The sequence below is a fragment of the Rhinatrema bivittatum genome, chromosome 11 (genome assembly GCF_901001135.1).
Source record: "Rhinatrema bivittatum chromosome 11, aRhiBiv1.1, whole genome shotgun sequence".
Taxonomy (NCBI): domain Eukaryota; kingdom Metazoa; phylum Chordata; class Amphibia; order Gymnophiona; family Rhinatrematidae; genus Rhinatrema; species Rhinatrema bivittatum.
The window spans coordinates 89,015,801-89,041,765 of record NC_042625.1 but is presented as its reverse complement, the minus strand read 5'-3'; the positions used below and the strand labels follow the sequence as shown (position 1 = coordinate 89,041,765).

The 25,965-nt window shown below is 44.3% G+C and overlaps 1 protein-coding gene across 1 annotated transcript in view; it reads right to left on the bottom strand.

Annotated features, from left to right (window-relative positions):
• Positions 1–15,988: 15,988 nt before the first annotated feature.
• The window catches only part of ZNF683 (zinc finger protein 683), a 28,558-nt gene continuing 18,581 nt past the window's right edge, over positions 15,989–25,965 (bottom strand). Inside the window, exons 3-7 of the mRNA XM_029619086.1 lie at positions 24,000–24,377; positions 23,460–23,717; positions 19,570–20,555; positions 18,774–18,902; positions 15,989–18,265 (exon numbers count right to left, since the gene is read on the bottom strand). Coding sequence (XP_029474946.1) covers positions 17,792–18,265; positions 18,774–18,902; positions 19,570–20,555; positions 23,460–23,717; positions 24,000–24,377 — 2,225 coding nt within the window. The 3' untranslated portion in view covers positions 15,989–17,791. The remainder of the gene's footprint in view (positions 18,266–18,773; positions 18,903–19,569; positions 20,556–23,459; positions 23,718–23,999; positions 24,378–25,965) is intronic.

Sequence of the window (25,965 nt, the reverse complement as noted above, 5' to 3'; positions counted from 1 at the left end):
GGCAGGGGCGGATGCTGGGAAAGGGATGGAGGGAAGCAGGAGGCAGATGGGATAAAGAGGGAGAATAGTGTAGGTAGGTGGAGACAAGATGTAAGAAATGTGGAGGGATGATGTGAAGATGGAGGAACAGAAGGAGATGAAGGGAAGGAAATGGCATGGAGGTGAGGGAGCCGAAAGATGTGAGATGAGTTGGAAGCTGAGAAGAGAGCTGGAAGCTGCAGAGAATGAGGGGGAAAGATGGAGCAGGGTCCCTGAAGGCGGCAGCAGAAGGTGGTGGCGTTCTAGTGGTAACAGCTTCTCCCTCCCCCCTCCCTGCACATTTGCAGCAATAGGTATGCACCTCACCCTCCCAGAAAAACTTAGAGGGAACACTGGGGGATGGGCACAAAGGGAGGTATCCCCCCCTCCCTCCTCCCCCCTCCCCCCAGCCAAAATGATGCGCCCAACAGCAGTGCACACCTGCACACATCCGGGAAAAAATTGTTATCCTGCCATACCCCAAGGGAGCTTATTGGGTTCCTGCCACGGTTCAGAAGAAGAAAATGTGTCAGCCTCAGCCCTCCCCGACACAGTCCCTGCACACCGTGATCCAGGACTGACAGGGGGCAAGAGGGAACGCCCAGGATTATTTATAAAAGGCTTCAGTGCTGCTAGTCACCTCCGGGTTCCAACCACAAAATGTTCTGCAGGCAATCAGAATACATAGACCAGGATTTAAATCTTTTCCAAAGGATATATTTTTTATTTGCTGCCAGGGAGCTGCCACCATACCTGATTTGCTTCCTGGATTTGCTTTCTCGTGTATGCAAACAGAAAGGATTGGGGAGGCGGGCAAGAAATGCCCAGGACATGGGCCACGTATAAACTTGGTGATTCTGGGAGTATGTATGCATAGAGACACCCCTATATGCACAACTCATAAACACTGTCCATGCACTGCAGACACATACACACTATGCCTATAGCATATAGGTGCCTACATACAGTAAACCTCTGTACATATGTTGTAGGCAGACAGGTACACGAAGTCCCATGAAGGAGACAACAGTGACCATAAAAAGGTCACTCAGGCTTAGAGGAGTGCAGGTGGCGGTGGGTGATTAGTGACTGGGGACCAATGTGAAGGCAAGGAGGTGACAGCAGATGGAGTTAGTGATATACAGAGGTCAGAGGACACTCCCTGAGATACAGATGTGAGGTCACAGCTATAGGTGCAGATGGAGTCAGTGATGTACAGGGGCTGGAGGGGTCATTGAAGGTCACAGGAAAGGGATGCGAGAAGGGACAAGGGCTACTGAGAGGGAGTCAGAGACTCCAGGCCGCCATCCCATGGTGCGCTGTGTGAGAAGAATGAGCATTTGTAACTGAGGTTTCAGACACACAGGCCCTTCCGAGAAAATGAAGAGATTAGTGGTAAAAGGGCAGCTCCGGGTGTGGAAATGTCACAGAGTGAGAGGCCGGGGCTATTCTGGGTGAGGCCGGGAGCAGAAGCCGCCTGGGGTGGGGGAGAATGTTTTAGAGCATCCTCAGGGCAGGACTCAGCAGGGTCGTTGCTGACTGAGTGGTGCGGGGGGGGGGGGGGCAGGAGGAAGCTAAGAAGGCTTTTTCATGTCTTTCTCTTTTGCTTCCATTGCAGGCCGACTTCTGTATCCTTTTATTTAAAAGTTTATTATTTTATCTGTTTTAATTCTCTCTTATTGTTATATCTATATGAATGATTTATGTTTAACTGCACGCCGCTTAGCTCGATTCATTTGCTATGGGCAACAAAAATAATAAGGCTGGAAGAAAGGGCAGTACGGCAGATACACGGAAGGACCTGCACTGGGCGATGGACGGCAGAGACCCCAGGGATGAAGTCAGCCCAGGGAGGTCACCACAGATCTGGTAGCTGCCTCCCCTTCCTCCTCCCTCAGGGGGGGGGGATCAAGTGTGCGGTCTCTGTGGTGGACTGACTGGACCCAGTCCAACTGTGCCCCAGCAGGTAGCGTTGGCCCTGAAGCACGACCCTTTTAAATCTGAGCAGGGATCCCTAATCCCACCAATTTCCCTATGGAAACTTGTGCGCCCAAGGTGGAAGCAGCACGGCTGGGCAGACTGCTTGAGCCAATCTGGTCTTTATCTGCCATCAAATATCCTCTGTTACAGACGGCAAGTGTTCAGATTATGAGCCATGGTTTATGGCAAGTTTTCATCCTGCCGCCAGAGTCGGCATCGATTCCAAAGCAGGAAGGGTTCGAGACGCAGCCTTCACTTGCCTTTCCTGCCAATTTATCTGACTGCAGTGAGGCAAAAGCACTGGAGAAACATCCCCAAGAACAGAATGAGCCATGCACTGCAAGGTGGGCCACCGCTGATTATCAATGCAAGAAAACCACTGAACACCAGTGGCAGCAGGAAGGGGGAATTCTTGGAAAACAGCATCTGTTTCAACAAAATAATCAGTTCTTTTTTTTTTAATATAATTTTAATTAATGCAGCACTGTGATATTAAGAACCTGGATTCTAATGACACTATCGGGCCGATACAGTAAAGTCCGTGGGAGAGCGGGCGAATGCCCGCTCTCCTGTGCGCGTGATTCACTATGCAAATTAGGCCTGGTGGTAAAAACAGGCAAAAAGAGGCGCTAGGGACACTAGCGCGTCCCTAGCGCCTCCTTTTTGGCCGGAGCGGCAGCTGTCAGTGGGTTTGACAGCCGACGCTCAATTTTGCCAGCGTTGGTTCTCGAGCCCGCTGACAGCCATAGGTTCGGAAACTGGACACCAGCAAAACCTACCTTTGGGTAGGCGCTAATTTCTGAAAGCAAAATGTGTGGCTTGGCTGCACATTTTGTTTTCTGAATCGCGCAGGAATACCTAATAGGGCCATCAACATGCATTTGCATGTTGCGGACACTATTAGGTTTGGGGGGTTGGACGCGCGTTTTTGGCCCCTTACTGAATAAGGGGTAACGCTAGCATGTACAAAACGCGCGTCCAATAGAGACCCGTGTGTGATGAAATTCCTATGGGGACATCAGCTCAGGTCCTGCTGTCACAGCACGGAGGACATCAATTCCAAATACCACATTAAAAAAAGACATGAAAAGACCTGACTTACAAATGGACACCATTTCCCAAATTGCATCTTTAGCGTGTTGAGATTTATCTGCTGATTGATGGAAATATTCCTTAGAAAGGTGCGTCAGTCTCCCCCATACCCACCCCTATACTGTAAGAAGTGACCAAGACCTTCAATCACTGCTATAGGATCATATCGAGGAGAAAAGCATGTCCGAACACATCCAGAGGTTAATGTCCAGCGCTCAAAACAGGCCAAAATGAGTTAGATTTTGTGCCCTTATTAACACTGTGGTATCCACAAAGAAAGAAAGTGCTATGCACATCTGTATAGTATCCAATCCAGCTATTGCCGTTGATAATTTCTTCCATGGAAAAACAACACACACACAGGGACAGCAGTACACATAAGTCACATGCAAACATAAATCCATATACATCTCATACAGAGGCAGACGCCCACCCCCAACCCAGTCAGATCTCAGAAGCTAAGCAAGGTCAAACCTTCCTACTACCTGGAGGGAGGAAAAGAGCAAGGTCTGTGGGGCTGCAGAAAGTGACGACAAACCAGTGATGTCATTGTCACGTGATGGACCATGCTCACCTGGAGCAGGCACTTACTATGACAACACATAGGCAGGAACCCAGTGGCTCCGTGCACAAGGTCCTTGCCAACCACAAAAATATCCTGTATAGTTAAAACATTTGCAAAGAAGATGTACATATATGGCAAGTTTACACATGTGGATGAAGTCAAATGTACTGGAAATTGCATGGATACAACCACAGACAACAAAGTACATAGAAATTGGCAAACATATAAATATATACACCACATGCAAGAAAGCACATCCCCCATAAGCACATGGATGCATATAAACATGCAGAAAAGTACACATACACTAGGCACATGCATATACCCACATGCATGTGTGCACACTTACAGACATACAGAGACAGATATGTACACCTACCAATGCATGCACATCCAGTATATGCCAAACCCTGTGCACCTTTAAACATGCAGGTGCAGAAACGCACACCCCACAGTATAAAAGCCCAGACATCCCCATGTAGACAATGTGTGAACACCCAGGCAATACTGCGCTGCCTCAGTCCAGGGTAAGCTCCAGGGTGCAGGGACCCTCTCTTCTGTGTGTCTGTGCAGTGCTGTGCATGGAAATGACAAAAATTAGTGCTGGAAGTACCTGTGTTCTGCTGCTGGCTCCCTGCCTCTCTTCTCTTTCTGCCTGTCTTTGCCTTTTCTCTCCGGGGGAGCTGCTTCTGTTAAGGGGGTGGCCCCCTGTTTCTTCTCCAGATCTCTGAGGTTGGCTTCGCTCCTGGAGAAGAATTTCATGAGCTGTCGCCTGATGCCCCCTTTCTTGGGCCGTTCTGCCCCCGATGCCATGAGGAGGGAGGAGGTGGACCAGAGACCCGGGACTGTGGCACTGAGGACACGGGGGCTGGCACTGAAGCCCTCCGGCAGGTCCCGGGAAAAATGCCGGCGTGGCTCTAGAACGGAGGTTTCCCTAGCCACGGGCTATTACTAACGTTAGGCCTGAGTGTTCCCGATAGTCCTTTACAGATGCGACTTCCAGATTCCCGTCCCCGCATGTGTTTTGCAGCAAACGTGGCAAGCTGGAGCCCAGGCGGCCAGCTGCTGACTGGGGCAGGAGGAGTGTGGGCTTCTTTTGTTCTTGAATACCTGACTTGTCACCTGAGGCTCCCATCCAGCCTGCAAGCAGGAACTCTGGGCAGTCACATGAGAGATGTAACAGCAAACAGACAGGTGTGCAAGGGGGGGGGGGGCCGAGCTCTCTCCCTCTCCAGTGCAAACAGGGGCAGGCTCACCTGCCTCACTGCTGTCTGGGTGCAGCTGGCTCCGGCTTCGGCACCTGAAAGCCAGAGATGAGCTAGGAGAGCTTCTGATCCGGCTGCAGCTCTCACTGCTGGTCGTGCCCAGGTAGGTGAAAACGTGTGGCTCCCAATGAGTAGAAAAAAAAATCAGAATTACATTTTTTTTTTAAAGTTTTAATAATCCTACCCCTTGCTATTCAGGTTTGCAACGCTAATTACCCTTATACAGATCCGGGGGCAGAAGAGGTCCAGGACATGTGAGCAAAATAGGGGGGAGGGGAGGGGGGTACCTAAGGCTACTATAGAGTAATCACAGTCCAGCGATCCATAGCCAAGATTTAGTGAGAAGGGGGGTTCCAACCGCACACAGTATACACCTGTGTCCATCCACATATGCATACAGCCTTTTAAAACAATTATTATTTTAAAAACATTTCAACCAGCAGGCCAGAAATACTTGCTCCCTGCAAGGTGTATTATTCCTCTCATATTAAATTATGCGCCTTTTAATATTAATATGCATTTTTTTTCTCCCCCACCCCCTTTATTATGTTCCAAGTTTTTCCACATTTATTCAGATCCAAGTTTTATGCCCTGTTCTATGTAATTGCATTCTCACATGCCTGTTTTTCAGTTACAATGTAAACCGAGACGATATGTAAAATTTACATGAATCCCAGTATTAAAAAAAAAAAAAAAAAAGTTAAATAAATAAATAAATAAAGTATAACATAACATTCATAATATAATTAAAACAAAAATGCACACAGCTAAGCATAATCATAAAATAAAAACAGCAACCACAATCACAACACAGAAACATACAAATACAAAACTACCACTGCCGCATGAATTATATAAAAACAAGACCAAAATTCATCATTTAACACAGGCTTCTTGAAATAAATAGGTTTTGTCTATCACCATTCCAATGGTAATGTATATACACACCTGTTTACAAATACCCATCCATACATGTTCATAAGTACCCATAAATATGTACACACACCTACAGAGATACAAGTACTGTACACATTGTAAGGCTCTGATGCAGCTCCCACACCTCAAACCGGTCTCTCCACATTATCATTTACTAATGCGAAAAATTCTCAGAATCTTTTACTATTATAGTTACACAAATTGTTCCATTTCCTATAGTTCTGTCAAGAACTACATTCCATTGTTACACCCATCAAAAATACAGCTATTCATGACCCCTGCTGTATCCCCTGCCCAATACACCATAATCCCTGTTCCATGCACAAGTGTGCATGACCCCTACTCTAACAATCCCTGTTCCAAACACAGGTGTACCTGACCCCTGCTCTAACTCCTATCATATCCAGCTGTGTCTGACCCCTGCTCTAACAATCCCTGTTCCATACACAGGTGTACCTGACCCCTGCTCTAACTCCTATCATATCCAGCTGTGTCTGACCCCTGCTCTAACAATCCCTGTTCCATACACAGGTGTACCTGACCCCTGCTCTAACTCCTATCTTATATCCAGCTGTGTCTGACCCCTGCTCTAACAATCCCTGTTCCATACACAGGTGTGCCTGACCCCTGCTCTAACTCCTATCTTATATCCAGCTGTGTCTGACCCCTGCTCTAACAATCCCTGTTCCATACACAGGTGTGCCTGACCTCTGCTCTAACTCCTATCTTATATCCAGCTGTGTCTGACCCCTGCTCTTACAATCCCTGTTCCATGCACAGGTGTACCTGACCTCTGCTCTAACCCCTATCTTAAATCAGCTGTGTCTGACCCCTGCTCTAGCCTCTGTCCTATACACCATAGTGTGTCTGATTTTTGCTGTATCCCTTATCCTATACACAGATATGTCTGGCCCCTGTCCCATACACAATTGTGCCTGACTCCTCTATCCCCTGACACATATTCCACAGGTGTGTATTACCTCTGCAGTATCCCCTGTCCTACTTACAGGTGTGTCTGACAGTGCTCTGCTCTATTTCCTGCCCATAAACAGGTATGCCTAGCCTAAGCACTGCTCTAACCCCATCCCATAAACTGATGTTCATGACCCCTGTACTGCTCTGTCCTCTATCCCATAAACAGGTGTGTCTGAATCCTGCTCCAACCTTTGATACATACACCACAGCTGTTTCTGATTCCTACTCCTCTCATATACAGTACAATGTTTCAAACCTATGATTTGGATCTAATTTTATTACCTAGATATCAGTATCATTTATTTTACATTTTATTTCTGAAGATCCGTGGACAGGTATTAACTCTCATCCAAGGACCTGGTGAGTCTCACAAGCTGTATTCCCTTCTGTAATTTTCAGTGTAACCACAAGAGAGCGCTGTGTATAGTATTATTGGAACAGAGGAGAGAGCAAATTATAGCAAACCCTCAGGTCTTCAGCAGTTTAACCAGTTAAGAGCAGAGTTGGATTTACATCTCATGCACCCCTAGGCTCAGGATGTTTGGTGGATTTGGATTTGAATTAATCATCTTACAAGTTCAAGTGCAGAAAATAAGTCACTTCCCCAAAGGTCTTACAATTTAAGGGCCCTATTTACTAAGCATGTTTCTCATAGATACAATACAGGAGAAAACGTTTGGTAGACAGGTTCCTAAATTTGTATTTGAGTCAATGGAGGTTGAAGTGATTTGCCCAGGATCACAAGGAGTGTTATTGGGGAAAGCAGGATTTCAACCTGGCTTCTCTGGTTTGCAGCACATTGGTCTAACCACAAGGCTACTCCTCTACTCCCCACCCTACATGTGAGCAAAGGGCAGGACCACACCCACTTTTAACCCTGTTATCCCCAATAAAAAATCCAGCTGAGCCTGGGATTTCATATAGGCTTTTCAGCCCTGTCCTGGAGGCACAATTAAGTGGTCTGGTTTTCAGAAGAATATTATTATTTATTGACTTAATATACTGCAATTCCATTAATACCATCAAAGGAAATATGCATATATGGGCTAAGGGAGCTGATGTGGTTTTAAGATGTACTTATCTACCCAAAATGGTAGAGAACCAAAGAAGAAAATCCTTAACTGGGCAAACTGGCTTAGTCAATTGGTCTTTATCTGCTATCATTTACTATTTACTAAGTTACTATGAGTTATATTTGCATACATTGGAGACATGGTGTATGCAAATCTATCTCATGCATATTTATTGGGACTGTGCTGAAAAACAAGCAGCTTCTCACCAAGATCCATCCAGTCAAACCTTCTTCTGATTATCTAACAGCTTTTATTACATGATTAATCCCCTAAGTAGCAACAGTGGAGGAAAGGGGGTAGAGGGTGCACATGAAAGCAACAGGCACTGGATTAACTGTGAGCCTGATGTAATAAGACCAAACCTCAGTGCACAATTTCTTTACTCATGTGCTAATAAAAAGAGTTATCACCCAATGCAGTATCCTACTAGCTATGCTAATACAGCAGGAGATTTAAAAAGCATGCTAGCCCAAAATGTGCACACACATATATGCTTAGCATCCATAAAGCATGATTTATGCGCATGACCCATGTTTTCTGTAAAGAAAACATGGGTCATGTGCACAAATACTGTCGTCTGCGCACAAACCATGCTTTCTGCACTGAAAACCATGCAAATAAATCAGATTTATGTGCCTAGAACATGTTTTGTGCACATAAATCCTGAGTACCAGACACCAATACCATGGTTTAGCCCCATAGAGTAACACTAGCCCCAGAAACTTTATGCCACCTCTGAGCAGGCATTAAGTTTCCAGTGTTAAGAAAATGTGAGTTAAACCTATGCACCTCTATGCCTTAGGGAGTAGCAGCTAATGCCTTGATTAACATGGGATTTGCATGGAGAAGCACTTATCTGTGCACAGTTTTATTCATTTTTTGTGTGCTACTCCTTGTAAAACCAGAAGTAAAGCTGTGAACGCAATCAAGCGCAGCTTATTACAACAGTCAACAGTCTGTGATTGAAGAAGGAGGCTGCTCGACACTGGAGCCATGGATGGGAGCACTTCTTTCAGACTATTTGGTCCATCGCACCCACCGCACTCCCTGCCAAAATCCACTGGAAGGCATCAAACAGCCGCTGCCTTCAGAAACTTTGACAGACTTAAAGGTTCCTCTAGGAATCTGAGAATCCATGTTGCAGACAAGGGACTCAGATACTAGGCAAACCCAAGAGATTGTCGACTTACTGATGCTGTTGAGGGACATGTTGGATCTCGTGCAGTGGGACATCAGAAAAGTGAAATCTTACTAAAATGTATTGCACTGAATGAGAGTAGTAATAGCATTGTACTTGGTGAAAAAATTGTCTTTTTTATTAACCAAAATGGGAGGGGGCCACCTCTCCAAATAACCCTAGGTACAGCATTTAAGGAAGCTGCTCTTCCCACCTTTTTCTCCCCTCAGATCTTCAGGAAGATTTGTGAACCAGAAAGTCCTACGTTTCTTTGGATGCACTGGATCCTATGGGGCCCTATTGACTGCCTGCAGTGCACAGTGAGGAGAACCAGAACCAAAGATAGGAGAAAATTTAGAATAAGCTGGAGACAGATAACATTCAAGAGAGGTGCCAGCTCTGTGGGTGCTCAAGCACCCCCCCCCCCCCCTCCCCAATAGAGAACAAATGCCTTCTCTGTCTCTAGGAAGAGATGATTTGTGTTAGTGTTATGGTTATTGATGTTTGGGTGGATCTTTGGACACTGTGGCAGCTGACCACACCCATGAGGGCAGTCCCGTGAGGGACCACGGTGTCAGGCTAGACTCTAGCCACACAAACACAGATTTGAATCTTTTATTAAACAGCTTTGGAAAGCACCAGAGGTGGCAGTAGTGAGTAGTGGATGTCGAGCCCGGCTGGGCAGGTCTCCCACAGAATGCTGGAACAGCGAATCCTCTGCTAGGCTGTGCTGTAGTGGAAAGAAACTGAGAGTTATGAGTACACAGTGAGAAACATACAGACTCCCAGGTAGAATAGGAGAAGCTCCGAGACAGGGATAGCAGGTCCTCAAGGAGCGAGTACCTGATCCCTTAGAGCAGGGAGACTCGGTGGTATTGTACTCACACAGCGATTCCACTAGACAAGAGGGCAGGCCCTCGAGGAACGAGTACCTGGTTCCAGGGAAGCAGTACTGTGGAATAGATGGAAACTGTTAGTGAAGTCTTCCAAGTAGAAAGGGTGGTAGATGCAGGCAGCGACTCAGGGAACATGGGCCCTCGAGGAGCGAGTACCGGTTTCCTGACAGCACCTGAAAGAAGCAGAAGAGGACCCCAAGGAGCGGGTACCCCGTTAGCAATAAGAGTTCCAGATAACGCTGGAGTGGCAGAGTAGCTTCGGTACAGAGCGTGAATCCCATCCGTAGAATTCCGGGTTGCTCACTCGATGAGCTAGCAAAAGTTGTAGGCTTAAATATCCGGGCAGCGTGAAGTCATCTCAGGGAGACGCCCCTGAGGTTCGCGCCAACGAAGAAATAAAGATGAGGGCGGCGTGCGCGCCCTATGGTACCTTGGAGGAGCATGGCGGGAAGCAGCACCAAAGCCGGTCCGGGGACGCCGGAGAGGACGGCAGACAGACGCCGCGGCAGCCAGTAGTCCGAGGTGAGCGGGGGGGGGGAGCCGCAAGAAGAGTGAGGTAGGCGGGGCGAAGCCGTCGTAGACCGACGGTCACAACAAATAGCGCCTGGCATCATTTTAAAAAGTTGGCTCCTATAACAGTCAGCTCCTATGACTCAAAGAAAAGAACACACGTGCGTGCGAGCGTGTGTGTGTGTGTAGTCACGATTACAAGTAAACTTATCAGATTCCTCTGAAATCTTTTCTTTGAAGTGACACCCACCCTCCAAACACACACACACTTCTGTCCCCCTCCCTCAAACAGAAAAAATTACATTTCCTCCCCAACACTCTCATAGAGTCCACCACTGTAAAACAGGAAACAGGATGCCCTGCTTTGAGAAATCCTCCTTCTGACATCAGAGGCTTCCCATCACTTACGGAACTCAAAGGCTAACTCAGTTCCTTCTTGTCTGGGTTTTTTTTTTAATCTTTTCTCACCAGTGAAAGATGTCGCTGTCTCACCTCATATTTCCACAGGGTTGGCTTGGGTCATACTGGGTTTTTTTCTGAAGATATTTCTTAGAAAGCCCCAGTTACCAGCAGTAGCTACAACTTACTTACTCCCAGCTGGGCTGTTTCTTTTCTTCATGGCTCGGAGGTGAGGGGGTGCATCTGTCACACAGCTTCCAGCTCTCAGTGGCTTTCTGCAATGTTGAGCCATTGCACGTTCTACTCTGGCTGGGGTGGCCAATCCTGGTCCTCGAGAGCCACAGACAGGACTGCTTTTCAGGACATCCACAATGAATATGCATAAGGTGTATTTGCATACAATGGAAGCAGTGCATGCAAGTATCTCATGCATGTTCATTGTGGATGTCCTGGAAACCAGACCTGTTTGTGGCACTCCAGGATGAGAGTTGGCCACTCCCATATTATGAGGTCTGCATTTCGCCAGATTCTCTGGCATTTGCAGCTCCCAAAGAATTCTTTGAAGTTCCTGGAATATCCAGAAAAAATTGGCAGCATAGTGTGCAACGCTAACTGCCTGAGTAGGGGATTTCACTGTGGCCATCTCCTTTGACAGCTTATTGCATCCTAGGCTCCTGCACTGCAACTGCTTTCCTTCTTCTGAAAGCAATGCGGCGTGTCAGGGTTTCCAGCTGACCACTCACATCATCTGGCACAGTCCTGCTTTTACCTGCACAGCATATCTGGGCTTTAGTTCCAATTTTTCTAAGTGAAGCAGGACTCCGAGTCTAGAGACGCCATCGAAGTAAAGCCAGTACTGGCTCAGCCTATTTATTTATTTATTTATGACTTTTTTTATATACCGCGGCACGTTAGAGAAACATCACCTCGGTTTACAATGAACGATAATTCAGCAACAAGCTTTACAATCCAAACAATTTAGAATGGAACAAGAGAAATAAATTAAAACCAGAATACAATTAACATTAAATAATACAATGGGGATGTACTTAAAAGGTGGAGGAAATATAAAGATACAAATATATATAATTTGAGGTAAATATAACAGGAGATGTAAATTAATTTGGGAGCTAAAATTGCATGATAGATCCAAGAGTCAAAATAGTCTTTACAATAGTAAAAGATCAATAGAGGTGTTTAGCGTAATTGTAAAGTGACTGCATGAAATGGAGAAAGATTATTGAATAATAAGCATATGTTTAGTAAAATCTGAGGGGGAAATGTTCATGAAGTGTATGCTTGTTTAAACAGCCAGGTTTTAAGGTTCTGTTTAAATTTCTTATGGCAGGGCTCCTAGCGCAGATCTGTGGGCATTTTGTTCCAGATATTGATTCCAGCTATCGTGAATGTTCGTTCTCTCGTTGAAGCATATTTTATATGTTTGAGAGTTGGAGTAGCGAGTTTAGCCAGGTGCATTTTTCTTATTGGTCTGTCGGATGTATGGAATGTGAAATAATCGGAGAACCAATGCATATCTTGATTATAGATTGACTTGTGTATTAGGGTAAGAACTTTGAATAATATCCTAGATGCGACAGGAAGCCAGTGGAGGAATTGTAGAGCTGGAGTAGTGTGTTCATGTTCTAGATGACATAGAGCTAGTGGTAACCACCGGGTCACTCACAGGTACATACAGTATTGTCCAGGGTTACTATTTAAAGCAGCACCACTAACTATATCATTTCAGACATCAGTTTAGCTGTTTGTTATGCTCTCTTCGGGTCTTATTCCTAGGTTCCTTTTCTAATTGTCCTATCATACACAATTGTATTTATTTTTGGACCTTTTTTGGAATAACAGTGTGGATCTGTTTATTATGACCACATCCAGTTTGTTTTTTTTTTAATTTCCTTCTATTTGGGTTTTTAAACCACCACCTTCTAAAGCATTGTCAATTCACCACATCATGCCCTCCCAAACTCTACCACTCTCTGCCACTCCTCACGGGTCCTAGCAAGCTGTCCTAGGCATCTCCTCATCAAACTGTACCACACACCACAGCCACACCCAAATAGACCCTTGCACACGCTACCATAACCCACCAAACCCAAAAAAACACTAACATAACTCTGCACTTTACCACCCTTTGCCTCACTTAAATTGCCAAACTCTACTATACCCCAGAAAGACACAAATGATTCAGAGCTCCCATAAAATAGCATATTTGGTAAATGTGTGATTTAATTAAAGTTTACAAACAACAAGGAGGCTTTTTGGTTATAACACTGTCAATATTAGTAAACCAGATAACAGGAACTACAAGTTCCCTAGCAATACTATCTAATTGTATATTAAAACAGTATAAAGTTCCTTTTAAAAAAATGCGCTTCTTACAAAGAACAGAATAAGGTCTGCTTTCAACATGCATGAGGCGCAGATGGACATGTGCACTCTTGTTATTCACACATCCAAACCAGTGATCACAGACTCACTCCCCCACACCTCTTATTTCATGGAAGTAAGCTCGGGTTGCTATTTTATTTTCAGAGAAATGCGTCCATGATGGACTCAGGTGTTATTTATGGCCAAAATTCTCGTAGGTAGATGGAGGTTGAGACTCTTCTGTATCCTCTTCCTCCCCTCTTCCCTTCAGGTGCTCTGTCTGAACTGACAGGAATATTAAGCAGCAAACCAGATGAACTAAATCATGCACTTAATACACCTCGGCTCCAACCATTTCTGCAGCAACAAGCAACAAGCCACAGCAACAAACACAAACAAGATAAAACTAAAAAGACTAAGAGGTCAATATCTGGCAGGGCAAAGAGCAGATAAGTAAGCCAGCTAAACTTATCCAGATAATCAGCAGCTCAGGCTTGCCACTTTTTATACCCAGCTATTTATTTATGTAAAAAAAAAATGTATGAATCGCTTTTCAGGTCTTATAATAAGGCTTTCCGAGTTTATCGGGCTAACCTTAGGACTACTTTCATGTATTACTAAAGTTATCTCGCTAATTTAGCCTGACAATGTAATTCTTTCCCCAGAGCATCTCTGGGTTTTCAGGCTAAGTGTTTCTGGCCAACTACGTGGTTGGATAACCCAGAGACATTCAAAGTGCAGGAATTTTTAAATCCTTAGTCCAGCTGAGTCCCAAACTTATTCGCAAAAACACAGTGAATATTGAGCCCCAAAATTATGGCAGCACAGATGAAACACAAATGAACGATTTACTCAATAAACAGAAAAATTGACTGAGTCCCTGCTAGAAATATCTGAGAGACTTAAGATCTCTATAAAGAACAGGTAGGCAACCGGTGATGTATTTGAGAAGTTTATTACCTGCCCCATCCATTTCAAATGAGTTGTGGTGTAGCCAGCGGTTCAGGGCCACTCACCTTTCGGGATAGGTCCTGTGGAATTCATGGACCTCCACTCATTTATCCACGGCACAGGAATGTGTGCCTAGGAAGTGGGATGCAGCAATGCCTGCACGATGGCATCACTTATCAGATCCTCCTCCGCTTGCTGAAATCAGGTTTTCAAAGAAAAATAAGTGCTGGAGTTTGTGGGGAGACAAGAAACTGAGTGTAGAGAGAGAGTCCGTTTCCTGCAAAATATTCAAAGAGGCTCTGAATAAATGTTTTGATTCATGAAACCCACAAATATTTCTATCTGGGAAAGGAGGATGTTGACATATGAATTTAGGTTCTATCAGTTCTGCTTTTGAACTTTTGCACGTGTGTTTATAAAAGTGAAGCCAAGTAATTGATGCACACATTGATTCTCTAGAGTGTGCATTTCTGACACCTTAAATTTGTAACCTTCCTTCCACTCTTGCAGAGAAGATCAAGTGACCAAACACAAAATAGGCTAGTGATCAGGCAATAACCTAAAACTATTGCCCAAGGATTAGTGTAATGACATCATCAAAAATAATGATTTCAAGAGAGGGAACAGCGACTCCCAGAGGCAATTAAATTCAGGCAATATAATTGTCTAGCAATCACTGTTCCCTCTCAATGCTGAGATTAATAGATTAGATTTGTGGGATCACATATGGAAATAATCCTCTAGATATTCTGAATTCCTACTGTGGTTCAAGCTCAGAGCCTACAGATCTGGGAAGCAGGCGGAGGATGAAGCCTGGAGTAAATAATTCCTGATGCAGATGTACTGTGTGCTGTTCAGTTCATGGATCTGGTTATCTGTTTCTGGGCTAAGGTGAAGAGCAATATAGCGTAAGAGCCTTCAGGTCTCTGCGTTTGTGCCATTAAAGTTATATAGGGCTAAATGTACTGAGTCTGAACTGTTTTTCTCCATAGACACAAAATGGGAAAACCCTTTAGTATATCTGGCTATTTTTGTCAAATTTTGTAAAAATATATTTTAAATTGTAAAAAAAAAAAAAAAAAAAAGTATGCTAACGATGTGATTTAATACAGTCCCATTTTGGGAGAGAAAGATGCTAGGATACTAATTATTCAATTGTTTTCAATGGAAGTCATTTACACAGACTAAGCTAGTTGACCTACTACTCCAGGAAGGAAATCATGTGTGGAATTGTACAGGTGACGCCACTCAGACTCTTCCCAGCTATAGCATGCATCACTGAGGCCTTCGGTACAGGAGTGGATTGTGCCTGCACCATGATCAATGCATTTTATTGGTTTGCTTGGGAAAGGTCCATGAGACCAACTCAAGCCTCTCAATCACCTACCCTCTGCCATCCAGCATCACATTTATCTTTGTTAATTGATTCCAGCCTTGTCTAATGGCTCAGAGTTTAATGAAATTATCAGCTCAGCACCCCTGGCTTGCCAGTGCTTGCAGTGCAGCTGAATTGCTGCTCACGTCCCCTGGGAAGATGGATGAGTCAAATACTGCTCTTGGTAGCCTGGCTGGAGGGCAGCCATGCACCAGCTCACTCGAGAGAAAAAGGCACCTTCTGCCTTCTCAGCCAGGAGAAGTCGCTGTTGTATGAGCAGAGATATGGAAAGTTACTGGTACTAGCCAGCACATTGACGCCCTGATCAAATCCAGCCAGAAAGATGGAGCAAAAGCCTTGCAATCTTATCTATGACTAACACAGATGTGCTTCAGTATTCTTTTGTGCTTATTTATTTATTTTAACAAAATGTGTATGTCACCCATACACAGGTCAAGGCAGCTAATAGTAAAACATACATAAAATGAACATAAAAGAATACAATAAAATAAAACAATACATAAAATAAGTCTAAAATAAAGCAATATGGAACATAAAAAAGCATGGTCAGCCCTCAAGTAATCATCAATCGAATGTCTGCCTGAATAGACAAGGTTTAGCAGACTCAATAGTTCTCAACTGAAAAGACAATGAATTCCAAAACACAGGACCAGCAACAAACAATAATCTATTTTGGGACTTGGCAGATCAAAGGAATGCACACTAGGCCTCTCTGCAGGGATCTCAGTTTTTGGTCTGGGTTCTAGACTGTAGACGTTGATTAATCCAGGTTTTATGGGTGTGCAGAGGAAAATCTTTCATTTCACTTTACTTTTTTGTTTTATTTACTATTTTTTCTCTTTTTTGGGGGGGGGGGTTGTTTCATTTCTGAAGTTTAGCACAAGGTAAATTGCTTTAGTTAAATTAGCATGCACCAAGGCCATTTAGCAGGTGTTTTAATGCAGAAATGAAAGTTTATTGGGGTTTTTTGTGCTGTTTAGGATGGGAAAAAAAAATCTAAAATTGCAAAATGTTGCAATTCCCCCATCATTTAAAAATGACTGCCTGTCGCTCCTAGGCAGATCCTGGCATGTTCCTTCCAGCCATCAATTTATGATTTTCACTATGGAAAGGGTGACAGTGACATTTCTCCCAAGTTCCAGCACAGGACATTGGTAAAAAAAAAATTGCTATTCCTGTTCTGAAATCTGAATTCCTGTTCTCTGTCTTGGGGAAAGAGAAGGTGAGTCTTCTAAATCCTAAGATTTGTGGGTCATCTGATAGTCTGCCTTTGCATACATAACAAGAGATTGTTCACTTCCTAATGCCCTCAGAATCCGCTCTCTCTGGAGCTGCATGGAGCATTCAGTGAAAAGGATTCTGAATGCTTTCCTAACGCATCCCAAAATAGATTATAAACAGCAGGATGGGCGCAGACATAAGCAAAATGTAAACAATATGGTAACATTAGTGGAAAATGAATGGGCTTTTAATCATAGAAGTTGGATTTTATAATTGCCCTTCATCCAAGCAAGGTCTCCAAACTAAATAAATACACAGGCAATTCAGGGACACTCGATTTCACAGCTCATTCCTTGCATCTGGATTGGATTAAAGATTCCAAGGACAGGAGGGGTGAAGAGATAATGTTAGTAGTATTATTACCCACTTATAGTTGGATGAACAGAGGTGCCAGAGTGAGTACCAGAGAGTACCTAATTCATTGCTAGGTCTCCCAAACCTCTTGTCTTAGACTACTACAATATAAGGTTTCAGAGGAAAGTAGTCCAGGGGATGATTAGATCAATAATGTGCAGCCATTTGCCAACATACTATGACAATTTTGAAAGTTCATGGTTTCCTGTATCATTCTTCTCCAATGCACTCTCTCATCTGGAAGCCCATCATCATTTCTTCATGCAACCCTTAAGATTATGTTTAAAACAGTTCTATTGATGCCTATGGACATACGCTGACCTCAGTTTACATAGTACAAAAAACTGTAGTTAATAATTCATATTTCTTCCATTATTTCACCTGGCCTATGCCCAAGCCCTGCAACCTTGTTGTTCCTCACAGTCCATGTCATAGCAAAAGAGGAGACAGCGTTCAACGTTTTCAATCCAACCAAGGCTCTCCAACATGTTCAGTCTAGTGTCGGCTCAGCTCCATCATTTTCTGTGGATCCTCCTGTATCCTAGAGGGTGTAGGGAACTGGTGAGAGGCTCTCAGCCAGCCTTGGAAGTCCCAGGTTCCTGAGGACCAACCCGCAGTTCTTGGATTTCATCTTCCTTAGGATGAGGCTCTCCATCACCAGAGCTGCCTTCATAGGATCCACACTACACTCCAGGCTCTCCGCTTCCTCGCTGAAATCAAAATGGTCAATCATCTCATTGACCTGGATAAGTTGAGAGGGTGAGAATCCTGTGCAGGGGGACAAGGGGCAGTTTCCCCTCTGGTGTAGCTCCAAGCTAAAGTGGTGGATAAATGTCTTGGTACAGTTGGGACACTGGTGTAGTCGCTTGCGCTTGTGCAAACGCTTGTGAAGCTTGAGATGAATGTATTGACTGAATCTATTGCTGCACAGGTGGCAGTGGTAGGGTCTTTCTCTTGAGTGCAGGCGCTGGTGCGTTTTCAGGTTGCTGGTGCTGCTGAAGCACTTGTAGCAAACCTACAGGAAACGTGTCGACAAGAGCGGGATTGTAGAAAACAAATGAGCACATGCATGGAGGAGAAGAAGAGGAGAAGGAGCAAAGAAAGCAGAGGATAGGAGGATAGAAGCAGGCAAAGGCAGCGAGGAAGGATAGAAAAGAGACAAGAAAAAGAAGGGAATCAAGATTAATACAACTCAATTTCTACATCTTTCTCTTTTGCATCTGCTTTAGCACTGTGGTTTTATCCATTGTCTAAGTCATATATCCTATCCTTTGCATCATTTTACAAAGTTATCAGAAAGAAGATAAATATTACAGCATCTAAGTGAGATATGCAAGATCCAAAGGTTACAAATGTAAGCTAACAGAAGACTGGGCAATAAAATCTTTTGCTGTATTTTCTTAACTCAGAGAACGCTTACAAAGGAAGAAATGACCTAGTTAGTGATGGCTAGCAGCCATCAACCTGAAGACGATCTTTCAAACCTTCAGAACTGGGCATGGAAAACATTTTCAGTCGCTTACCAAACACTGGTGAGGCTTCTCCCCGGTGTGGACTAGATGGTGCTTTTGTAGGTGAGCCAGCTGGGTGAACCGTTTCTTGCACATCTGGCACTGAAAGGGCCTCTCGCCACTATGAACCCTCAAGTGGACCTGCAGGGATGCCAGAGAACGCAAGGGGCAGGCAGGAGGTGAAAGAGAAGCAAAGATCCCAAGGGAGAGAAGGAGAGAAGATGGAGAGGAAAGATGAAGACAACGAATGTCGTGGTCAATATCAGATTGAGTGTAGCCATTGTTTTCCTGTTTTTCTGGCTCAAAAGCAAAAATAATATCACTATTCTAATAATCCCCCTAGGAGGGTGCCCTGTGTTTGTCAGCTGTTCTCATATTGATAGACCAATGAAGGTTAATTGAGGCCTTTTTGAAAAATTACCAACATAATCTCTAGGATTACAATATAAAGAATAACATATTTTGGATCATTTCATTTATAAGCTGTGTAGCCTAATTCACACCTTGTCAGCTAAACTGCACTGTCGAATGATGCTGTTGGGAGTGGGATCCTAAAGGAGAGCACCACAGGAGGCCATGCTGTAACCCTAACCATATACAGACTGTAGCCGGCAGGCTGCCTCTAGGTAATTTTTTTAAACTCTCCTTTTACTTATGAAAGTCAAAACTTTTAACAATGCAACTGTGGTTTTTGATATGTTATCCTCACAGTGTGCTGTACAATAATCTTACTTATGAATCTGTCTAGCTAAGGACCCATGATGGGGGAAAAGAAATAACCAGCACCCCTGAAATCTGTTTACTGTACCTTGAGGTTAGAGAGCTGACCAAAGCTCTTTAAGCAGATATTACACTCATATTTAATCTTGCCATTTTGCTTCTTCAGTGGATAGAGCACAGGTTTGGCACATGAAGAAAGTCTTTGACCGATCTTTGGTGTGCTGAGGTTAAGGACCTCACTCTGCTGCACCATCCTTGATGCAGACTTCAGATAATGTGCGGCCGAGGTAAGTGATGAGCTCTCTTTGTTTGGCCCACAAGGGGGACAAGGCGTGGTTTCACCTTCTGGTCCTGAGAAGGAAAAGGCACTAGTGGGTGAAGGAATAGGGGCATCTCGAGGCCCCTGGAAGTCATGGGCACCTTGACTTTCAGGAGATGATGGTGTTAAAACAGTCCTGAACATTCCTGGGTAAGGCAATCCTCCTAAGGGATGATTATAGACTTGGGTAGTTTGTGAAGAAAACCCAAAGGGTCCAGTTTCACCAGTGCTACTTAAGGGTAAAAAAGGTAGTGAAAATGAGGAATATGGAGGCAGGAATAATCCAGAACTGTGTGTAGGAAGCAAACTATTGGCAAAGAGATATGGCTGAGGAAAATGGTTCCTGGAGGAGTAGAATGGCCAGGATGGGTAGAGTCCATTCAAGCTGAAAGGAAGCTCTTTGTGTAATGAGGTAGTCAAACTGTATGGAAAACATTTGAGGCAAGGCTCACAATCTGGAAGACTTGGGCTTGAGGGACTGAACCTTGATGCTGTCATTTCTTTTCCCAATATACTGTAGGGACGGCACATCTCCCTCTCCTGCTGTGGAGCTTCAGTGAACAGAGAAGCCATGTTTTGGGATTCTACTGTCCTTGGAGGCAGGCTCTTGTCTAGCACCTCAACATCTACCTTCTCATTGTCTTCTTCCTCTTCACTCTTTGTATGATTAACTGTGAGGTTTTTGGCACTGTTGGAAGAACTACACTTCTGCCTTGGGAGAGTTTTGGATGCAGACAGTCGTAGGTCTTCATATTCTGAAGCAAAAGAAATTAATTTTCTGATTAATGGATCACAGTCTTGCAACTGAAATGCTCTAAAAACCTTTTGGACTCTTAGGGGTCAATAAAGACTTTTTTTTTCCATAGATACAGAAGAGGAAAGAGTTCTTTTTGAATAACAGCCTTGAAACCTGAGAGATCTTTCTCTAAAATGAAGAAATGTGAAATTACTTAATTTTTTTTATAATACTGTGCAAATCTGTGTCACGTTTAGAGTTCAAAACATGAGCAGAAATAGAAAGTAAAAACACTAAACAATTTTGAAAACGAAATATAATTTTCTTCAAATTCATCTATATGTATGATGCGGCATTACTTCCAGAAGGAGGGAAAACAGAAATTATATCACAAAGGGGTCTATTTATCAACCCACAGTGCACAGTAATGGATATTAAGATGACGCCCATTATTTGTGATGGGGGCTATACACTAATAATGCATGTTACGGGTTGGTAAATAGAGCCTAAGTATCAAACTTGAAAGGAAAAATGTTAATCCAAGAGAAACAAAAATAACCTGAGGGGGCAAATGCTCCTTATCTGTTGACGTCACCTATGTAACACATCTACCCCACAATTACATTTTTAAAAATCCTCCCATAATATTAAAGTGGTTCATTCAGAAACCCTGAGCACTGACTGCATCTAAAGATATTATAAAATAGATGGGAGAGTGAAGCAACATAACCCATGCTATAGTTACATGATGTAAGGTTCCATATTAGGTGCTACCACCCAGGAAAAAGATCTAGGCGTCATAGTAAATAATACATTGAAATTGTTGGCTCAGTGTGCGGGGGCAGTCAAAAAAGCAAACAGAATGTTAGGAATTATTTGGAAGAGAATGGTGAATAAAACAGAAAATGTCATAATGCCTCTGTATTGCTCCATGGTGAGACCACACCTTGAGTACTGAGTACAATTCTGGTTGCCGCATCTCAAAAAAGATATAATTGTGATGGAGAAGGTACAGAGAAGGGCGACCAAAATGATAAAGGGGATGGAATGGCTCCCCATGAGGAAAGACTAAAGAGGTTAGGGCTGTTCAGCTTGGAGAAGAGACGGCTGAGTGGGGATATGACAGAGGTCTTTAAAATCGTGAGAGGTCTAGAATGGGTAAATATGAATCAGTTATTTACTCTTTCGGATAATAGAAGGGCCAGGGGGCACGCCATGAAGTTAGCATGTAGCACATTTAAAACTAATCGCTTCACTTTTTCACTCAATGCACAATTTAATTCTGGAATTATTTGTTGCCAGGGGATGTGGTTAGTGCAGTTAGAGTAGCTGGGTTTAAAAAAGGTTTGGATAAGTTCTTGGAGGAGAAGTCCATTACCTGCTATTAATCAAGTTGACTTAGAAAATAGTCACTGCTATTACCGACATCAGTAGCATGGGATAGACTTAGTTTTTGGGAACTTGCCAGGTACTTATAGCCTGGATTGGCCACTGTTGGAAACAGGATGCTGAGCTTGATAGACCCTTGGTCTGACCCAGTATGGCAGTTTCTTACATTCTTATGTTCTTAGTATCTGAGTAAAGGGAACGGGAGGAAGAGGGCTTCTCTCTGATTCTGAAGTATATAAATTCATGCCTGGGATTCTGTAGAACAGCCCAAATATCTTCTATTTTTTGTACATGTGGAAAAAAGTGTAGAGAGCTGAAGTGTGAAGCTAATTATCTATGTACCTGACTGAAGGTAAAGAGGGATGGGACAGTGAGACAGAGAAAGGCATGCCCTCCTGGTTTACTTTCATGTTTATGAATATTCTGTCTTTTGTGATTATATTTAGGTACTTCCCTATTCCCAGAGGACTTTGTACATGAGGCAATGGAGGTTGAAGTGACTTGCCCAAGGTCACAAGGAACATCAGCGGGATTTAAATCCTGGCTTTGCTGGTTCTCAGCTTGCTGCTCTAACCACTGCTCAGGAGTCAGACTCAGAGGCTGCAGGTCCAAGTGTTATTGTTGGGACCAACTTTGCTAAATTCCATGCAACTGAGTTACCAGGATCTCAAATAAACTGTTAATGCAGAGGAGAAGTGAAGTAGTGTAATCTATATAACCCTTCCACTCGCACCCCTCTCACGCCATAATCTCTGCACCTTTTACTCAGTGAGAGGACTTGTAACACGATAGAATGACACCTAGAATCTATCAAGCATTACTAAATGCAGCCAGAGGGAACTGATACCCCAACAACCTCATAGTAACCAACCTTAATAGCCTCGGTGATAGCCAGAAGGAACAGGCACCTCCAACAACCTGCTAATAACCTTGCATTACTAATAGTCACCAAGATGAAAGAGAGATTAGACCTGCAGATTTTTCCATAATACAGATTCTTTATTTCTGCAAAATCAGACAATGCAAATCACCTCTTTGCTTAGAGAAACACAGACAAGTGCCAGCCTGCATTGACAGCCCCAGCGCAGGAGCAGGATATGTTACTTGTCTTTGGCTACTAGTTTTACCCTCAGACCAGCGATGGCATCACTGAACACAGGAAGGCATTATCTAGTATTTTTGTGCATGCTTCCATTCCAGCAATGTGCATTTGCTCCAGGCTCACAACTCCTTGTGTTCCTACTAGAAGGAAACTGGAGAGCAGTGCCAAGCTAATCGTGGACTAACTGGTGGTGACTCATACTAGATCAAATACATCTGGTCCAATAAAAGTTTGTGAACAGTAATGGAAAGTACCATAATCCGCATTGAATTGGGAGTGAAGTCAGATTACCTAATCCTGAACGGAATACTGGAACAGATAATCCTGGAGTACAAGGATTTTGTGTTTGTGTGTGTGACAGAAGGTATAATAGTCTCACTGAGAAAAATCTAAGCTCCCCTCTGCCCCTCAAAAACAGAAAATGGGTCTTACTCAGATTCTCCTCCAGCTCCCCTGATGACAGAGGTGGCAAGCTCTGGGTGAAATCTTCCTGGCTGTACCAGACCAGGAGCTCGGTGCCAACTGGGATGGGCTTCAGTGTTGGGAAGAAAATATCCAGCGCCTTCTGGCAGGCCACCAGGTTCTGCTCAGGGAGTGAGTGTGCCAGGCTCACGTAGCGAATCCAGTTACTGAAGTGGGCGTTGGATGAGTCAATCAAATGCTGGAACTCTCCGTTGGAATAAATCTTCACTATAAATAAATAATTTAACAGACATAAAATGTCAGTGGGTCATCTCCTAGTGGAAATCATTTAAAAAATGTTTTTTTTCTCTATGACTCTAAAGGCCTGATTTATTAAGGCCTTTTCCCATTCTGATGTCTTTAAGAAAAAAATCTTATAAATCGGACCCCAAATGACATTTCTATCTTAAAAAAAAAAAAAAAAAAAAGCAGATCTAAAAAAAATGAATGATTTTTTTTTAATAATAACCTTCTGTTAGCAGCTTTTGCTATGATGCATCACCTACCAACCTGAAACTCTCTTTCCCTGTCTTGGCACAGCCCTGCGTGTCTGCCTCTCTGCTCTCGGAGAGTCTTCTATATACCCGGGAGGAAATTGATCTCGCAGAAACCACGTGGCCTCAGCCCGCAGTGACGTCACTCCTCCCAGGGCATCCGCGAGCCCCGGGTCCCCTCTGGGCTCGGGGACAGTCCTGCTATTATTCCCTTCCTCCTTCCCCAGCCGGTAAGAAAGCAAAAAGTGAGCAGGACTTCCGGGAGGGCACGAAGTGCCACCTTTCCCCAAGAGAAAGTGGGTAGTTTTGGGTCTGGAACGAACTCCTTTGTGGCTGAAAGAAGCCGGAAGTTTAAAGAAAAGCCCTCGGACGCGTTTCTCCTTTCCAGATTTATCTGGAGCCCGGCCAGGGGATTTCTAACGATAACGCGGCCAGGTAGGTCCTGGCAGGGCTCCTAAAGCGAGAGGTGGGCAGGGGGTTCCCGAGGAGTAAGACGAGGGGCTCCCTCGATCGCCCTGGCTGAAAAGGACGTGGGACTCTGGTGCTTTCACTCCCCGTAAGGGGCTGTTCTGTACCGAACGAGATCCAGCAAATCTTGGCCGCTTTGCAGCCCTGGGCACAGGCAGAGCGGTAAACCCGGGGCTGCCAGGCTGGCTTTAAAAGGAGGCGTCCCCAGGGACCTGTTTATGGTGGGGGAAGGAACAGTGAATTTTCCTATCCCACCCGCTGTTTTGCCTCCAGGCGGTGGCCCACACAAATGAAATGAACATTCCCACTTTTCACGTGCAGACCTGGTAAGCAAGATTCAATATGTCCGGGGCCATTTCCTTCTGAGAACCAGCAACAAGGTGCATGCATTAAAAGTGCGTGCATTCACAGGCAATGCCTCAGGCAATTCAGACTTGCCCCCTTCGTATCCCAGTGCAGGGGCAGTCTGGTTTTACGCCACTGAATTTATGGACTTCCTCAGAAAAATTGGGATCCATAGATAGGAATGGGGGAAACCAAGATTGCCTCAGGCTGTGCTCTCTGACATGGATCTTCTTGGCAGCCCTAACCCGGAGACCCCGGGAGGCTCAGGATTCAGGGACTGCTGCTGCTCTGAGAGAGCAGGCAACCATCTTGTACTCTGCTCTTTTGGACACCGTGCCAGCCACACATTATATCCAGAGATGTAGGTTGCCCCCTGAGCAAAGAGAGAAACTGTGAGATACAATTTGAGCTCGAGGCTGGAATTCAAATTGATCTAGACAAGGTGAGGCGAAGTTGGAAAGAGTCTGGAGGAAATTGAGAGGTCACTGTATCACCAATGGAGCTAAAAAGAAGATGGTGGCCAGCTGGGAGTAAGGCTTGGACATTGGAAGAGCTTTCTATTTCATTTCCTGGGGAAGTGGTGCAATCTCCTTTGGTGCAGGTTAGACAAACCTCTGTCTGGGGGCGGGTTTTAGAAGAGAGGACCACACCTCGAGGCCCAGTGGTCACAAGCGATGAACTCACAACACATTGCATTTTGTTTTGTTTTTAATTGTCTCTGCTTCTTGAGATCTCCGTGAACCCACTCAAACCTTTTCTGACTATATGTCCCTGTGAATAAGGTTTTAACCTTAGGCCTAATAACCAGAAACTAGGGTCTGCAAGCTTTGTGACATGTAGACCTGACTTGGCCCTTTCTTGTGTCATTGTTCATCCACTGGATGCAATTTTCCCATGGTAGAAACTTCTGTTTCCCATCTCCTACAAACAGGCCTTAGGCAGCTCAGTCTACTCGTACATGGAAAGTTGTGCTCAGTGCGAATCTGAACTGAACTGGAGAGGTCATTGCTAGAGGGACCTCAGGCTTTACCTTCGCCAGGGGCAGGTTGCAGGAGAGAGCGAGAAGTATCACCCAATTCCAGCCAGTCTGAAGCGAGGCAAATGTTCTTTCCCTGCAAGGGGAGATGTGTGGATCTCATGGCAGTGAGTAACTAAAATGAATGAATAAT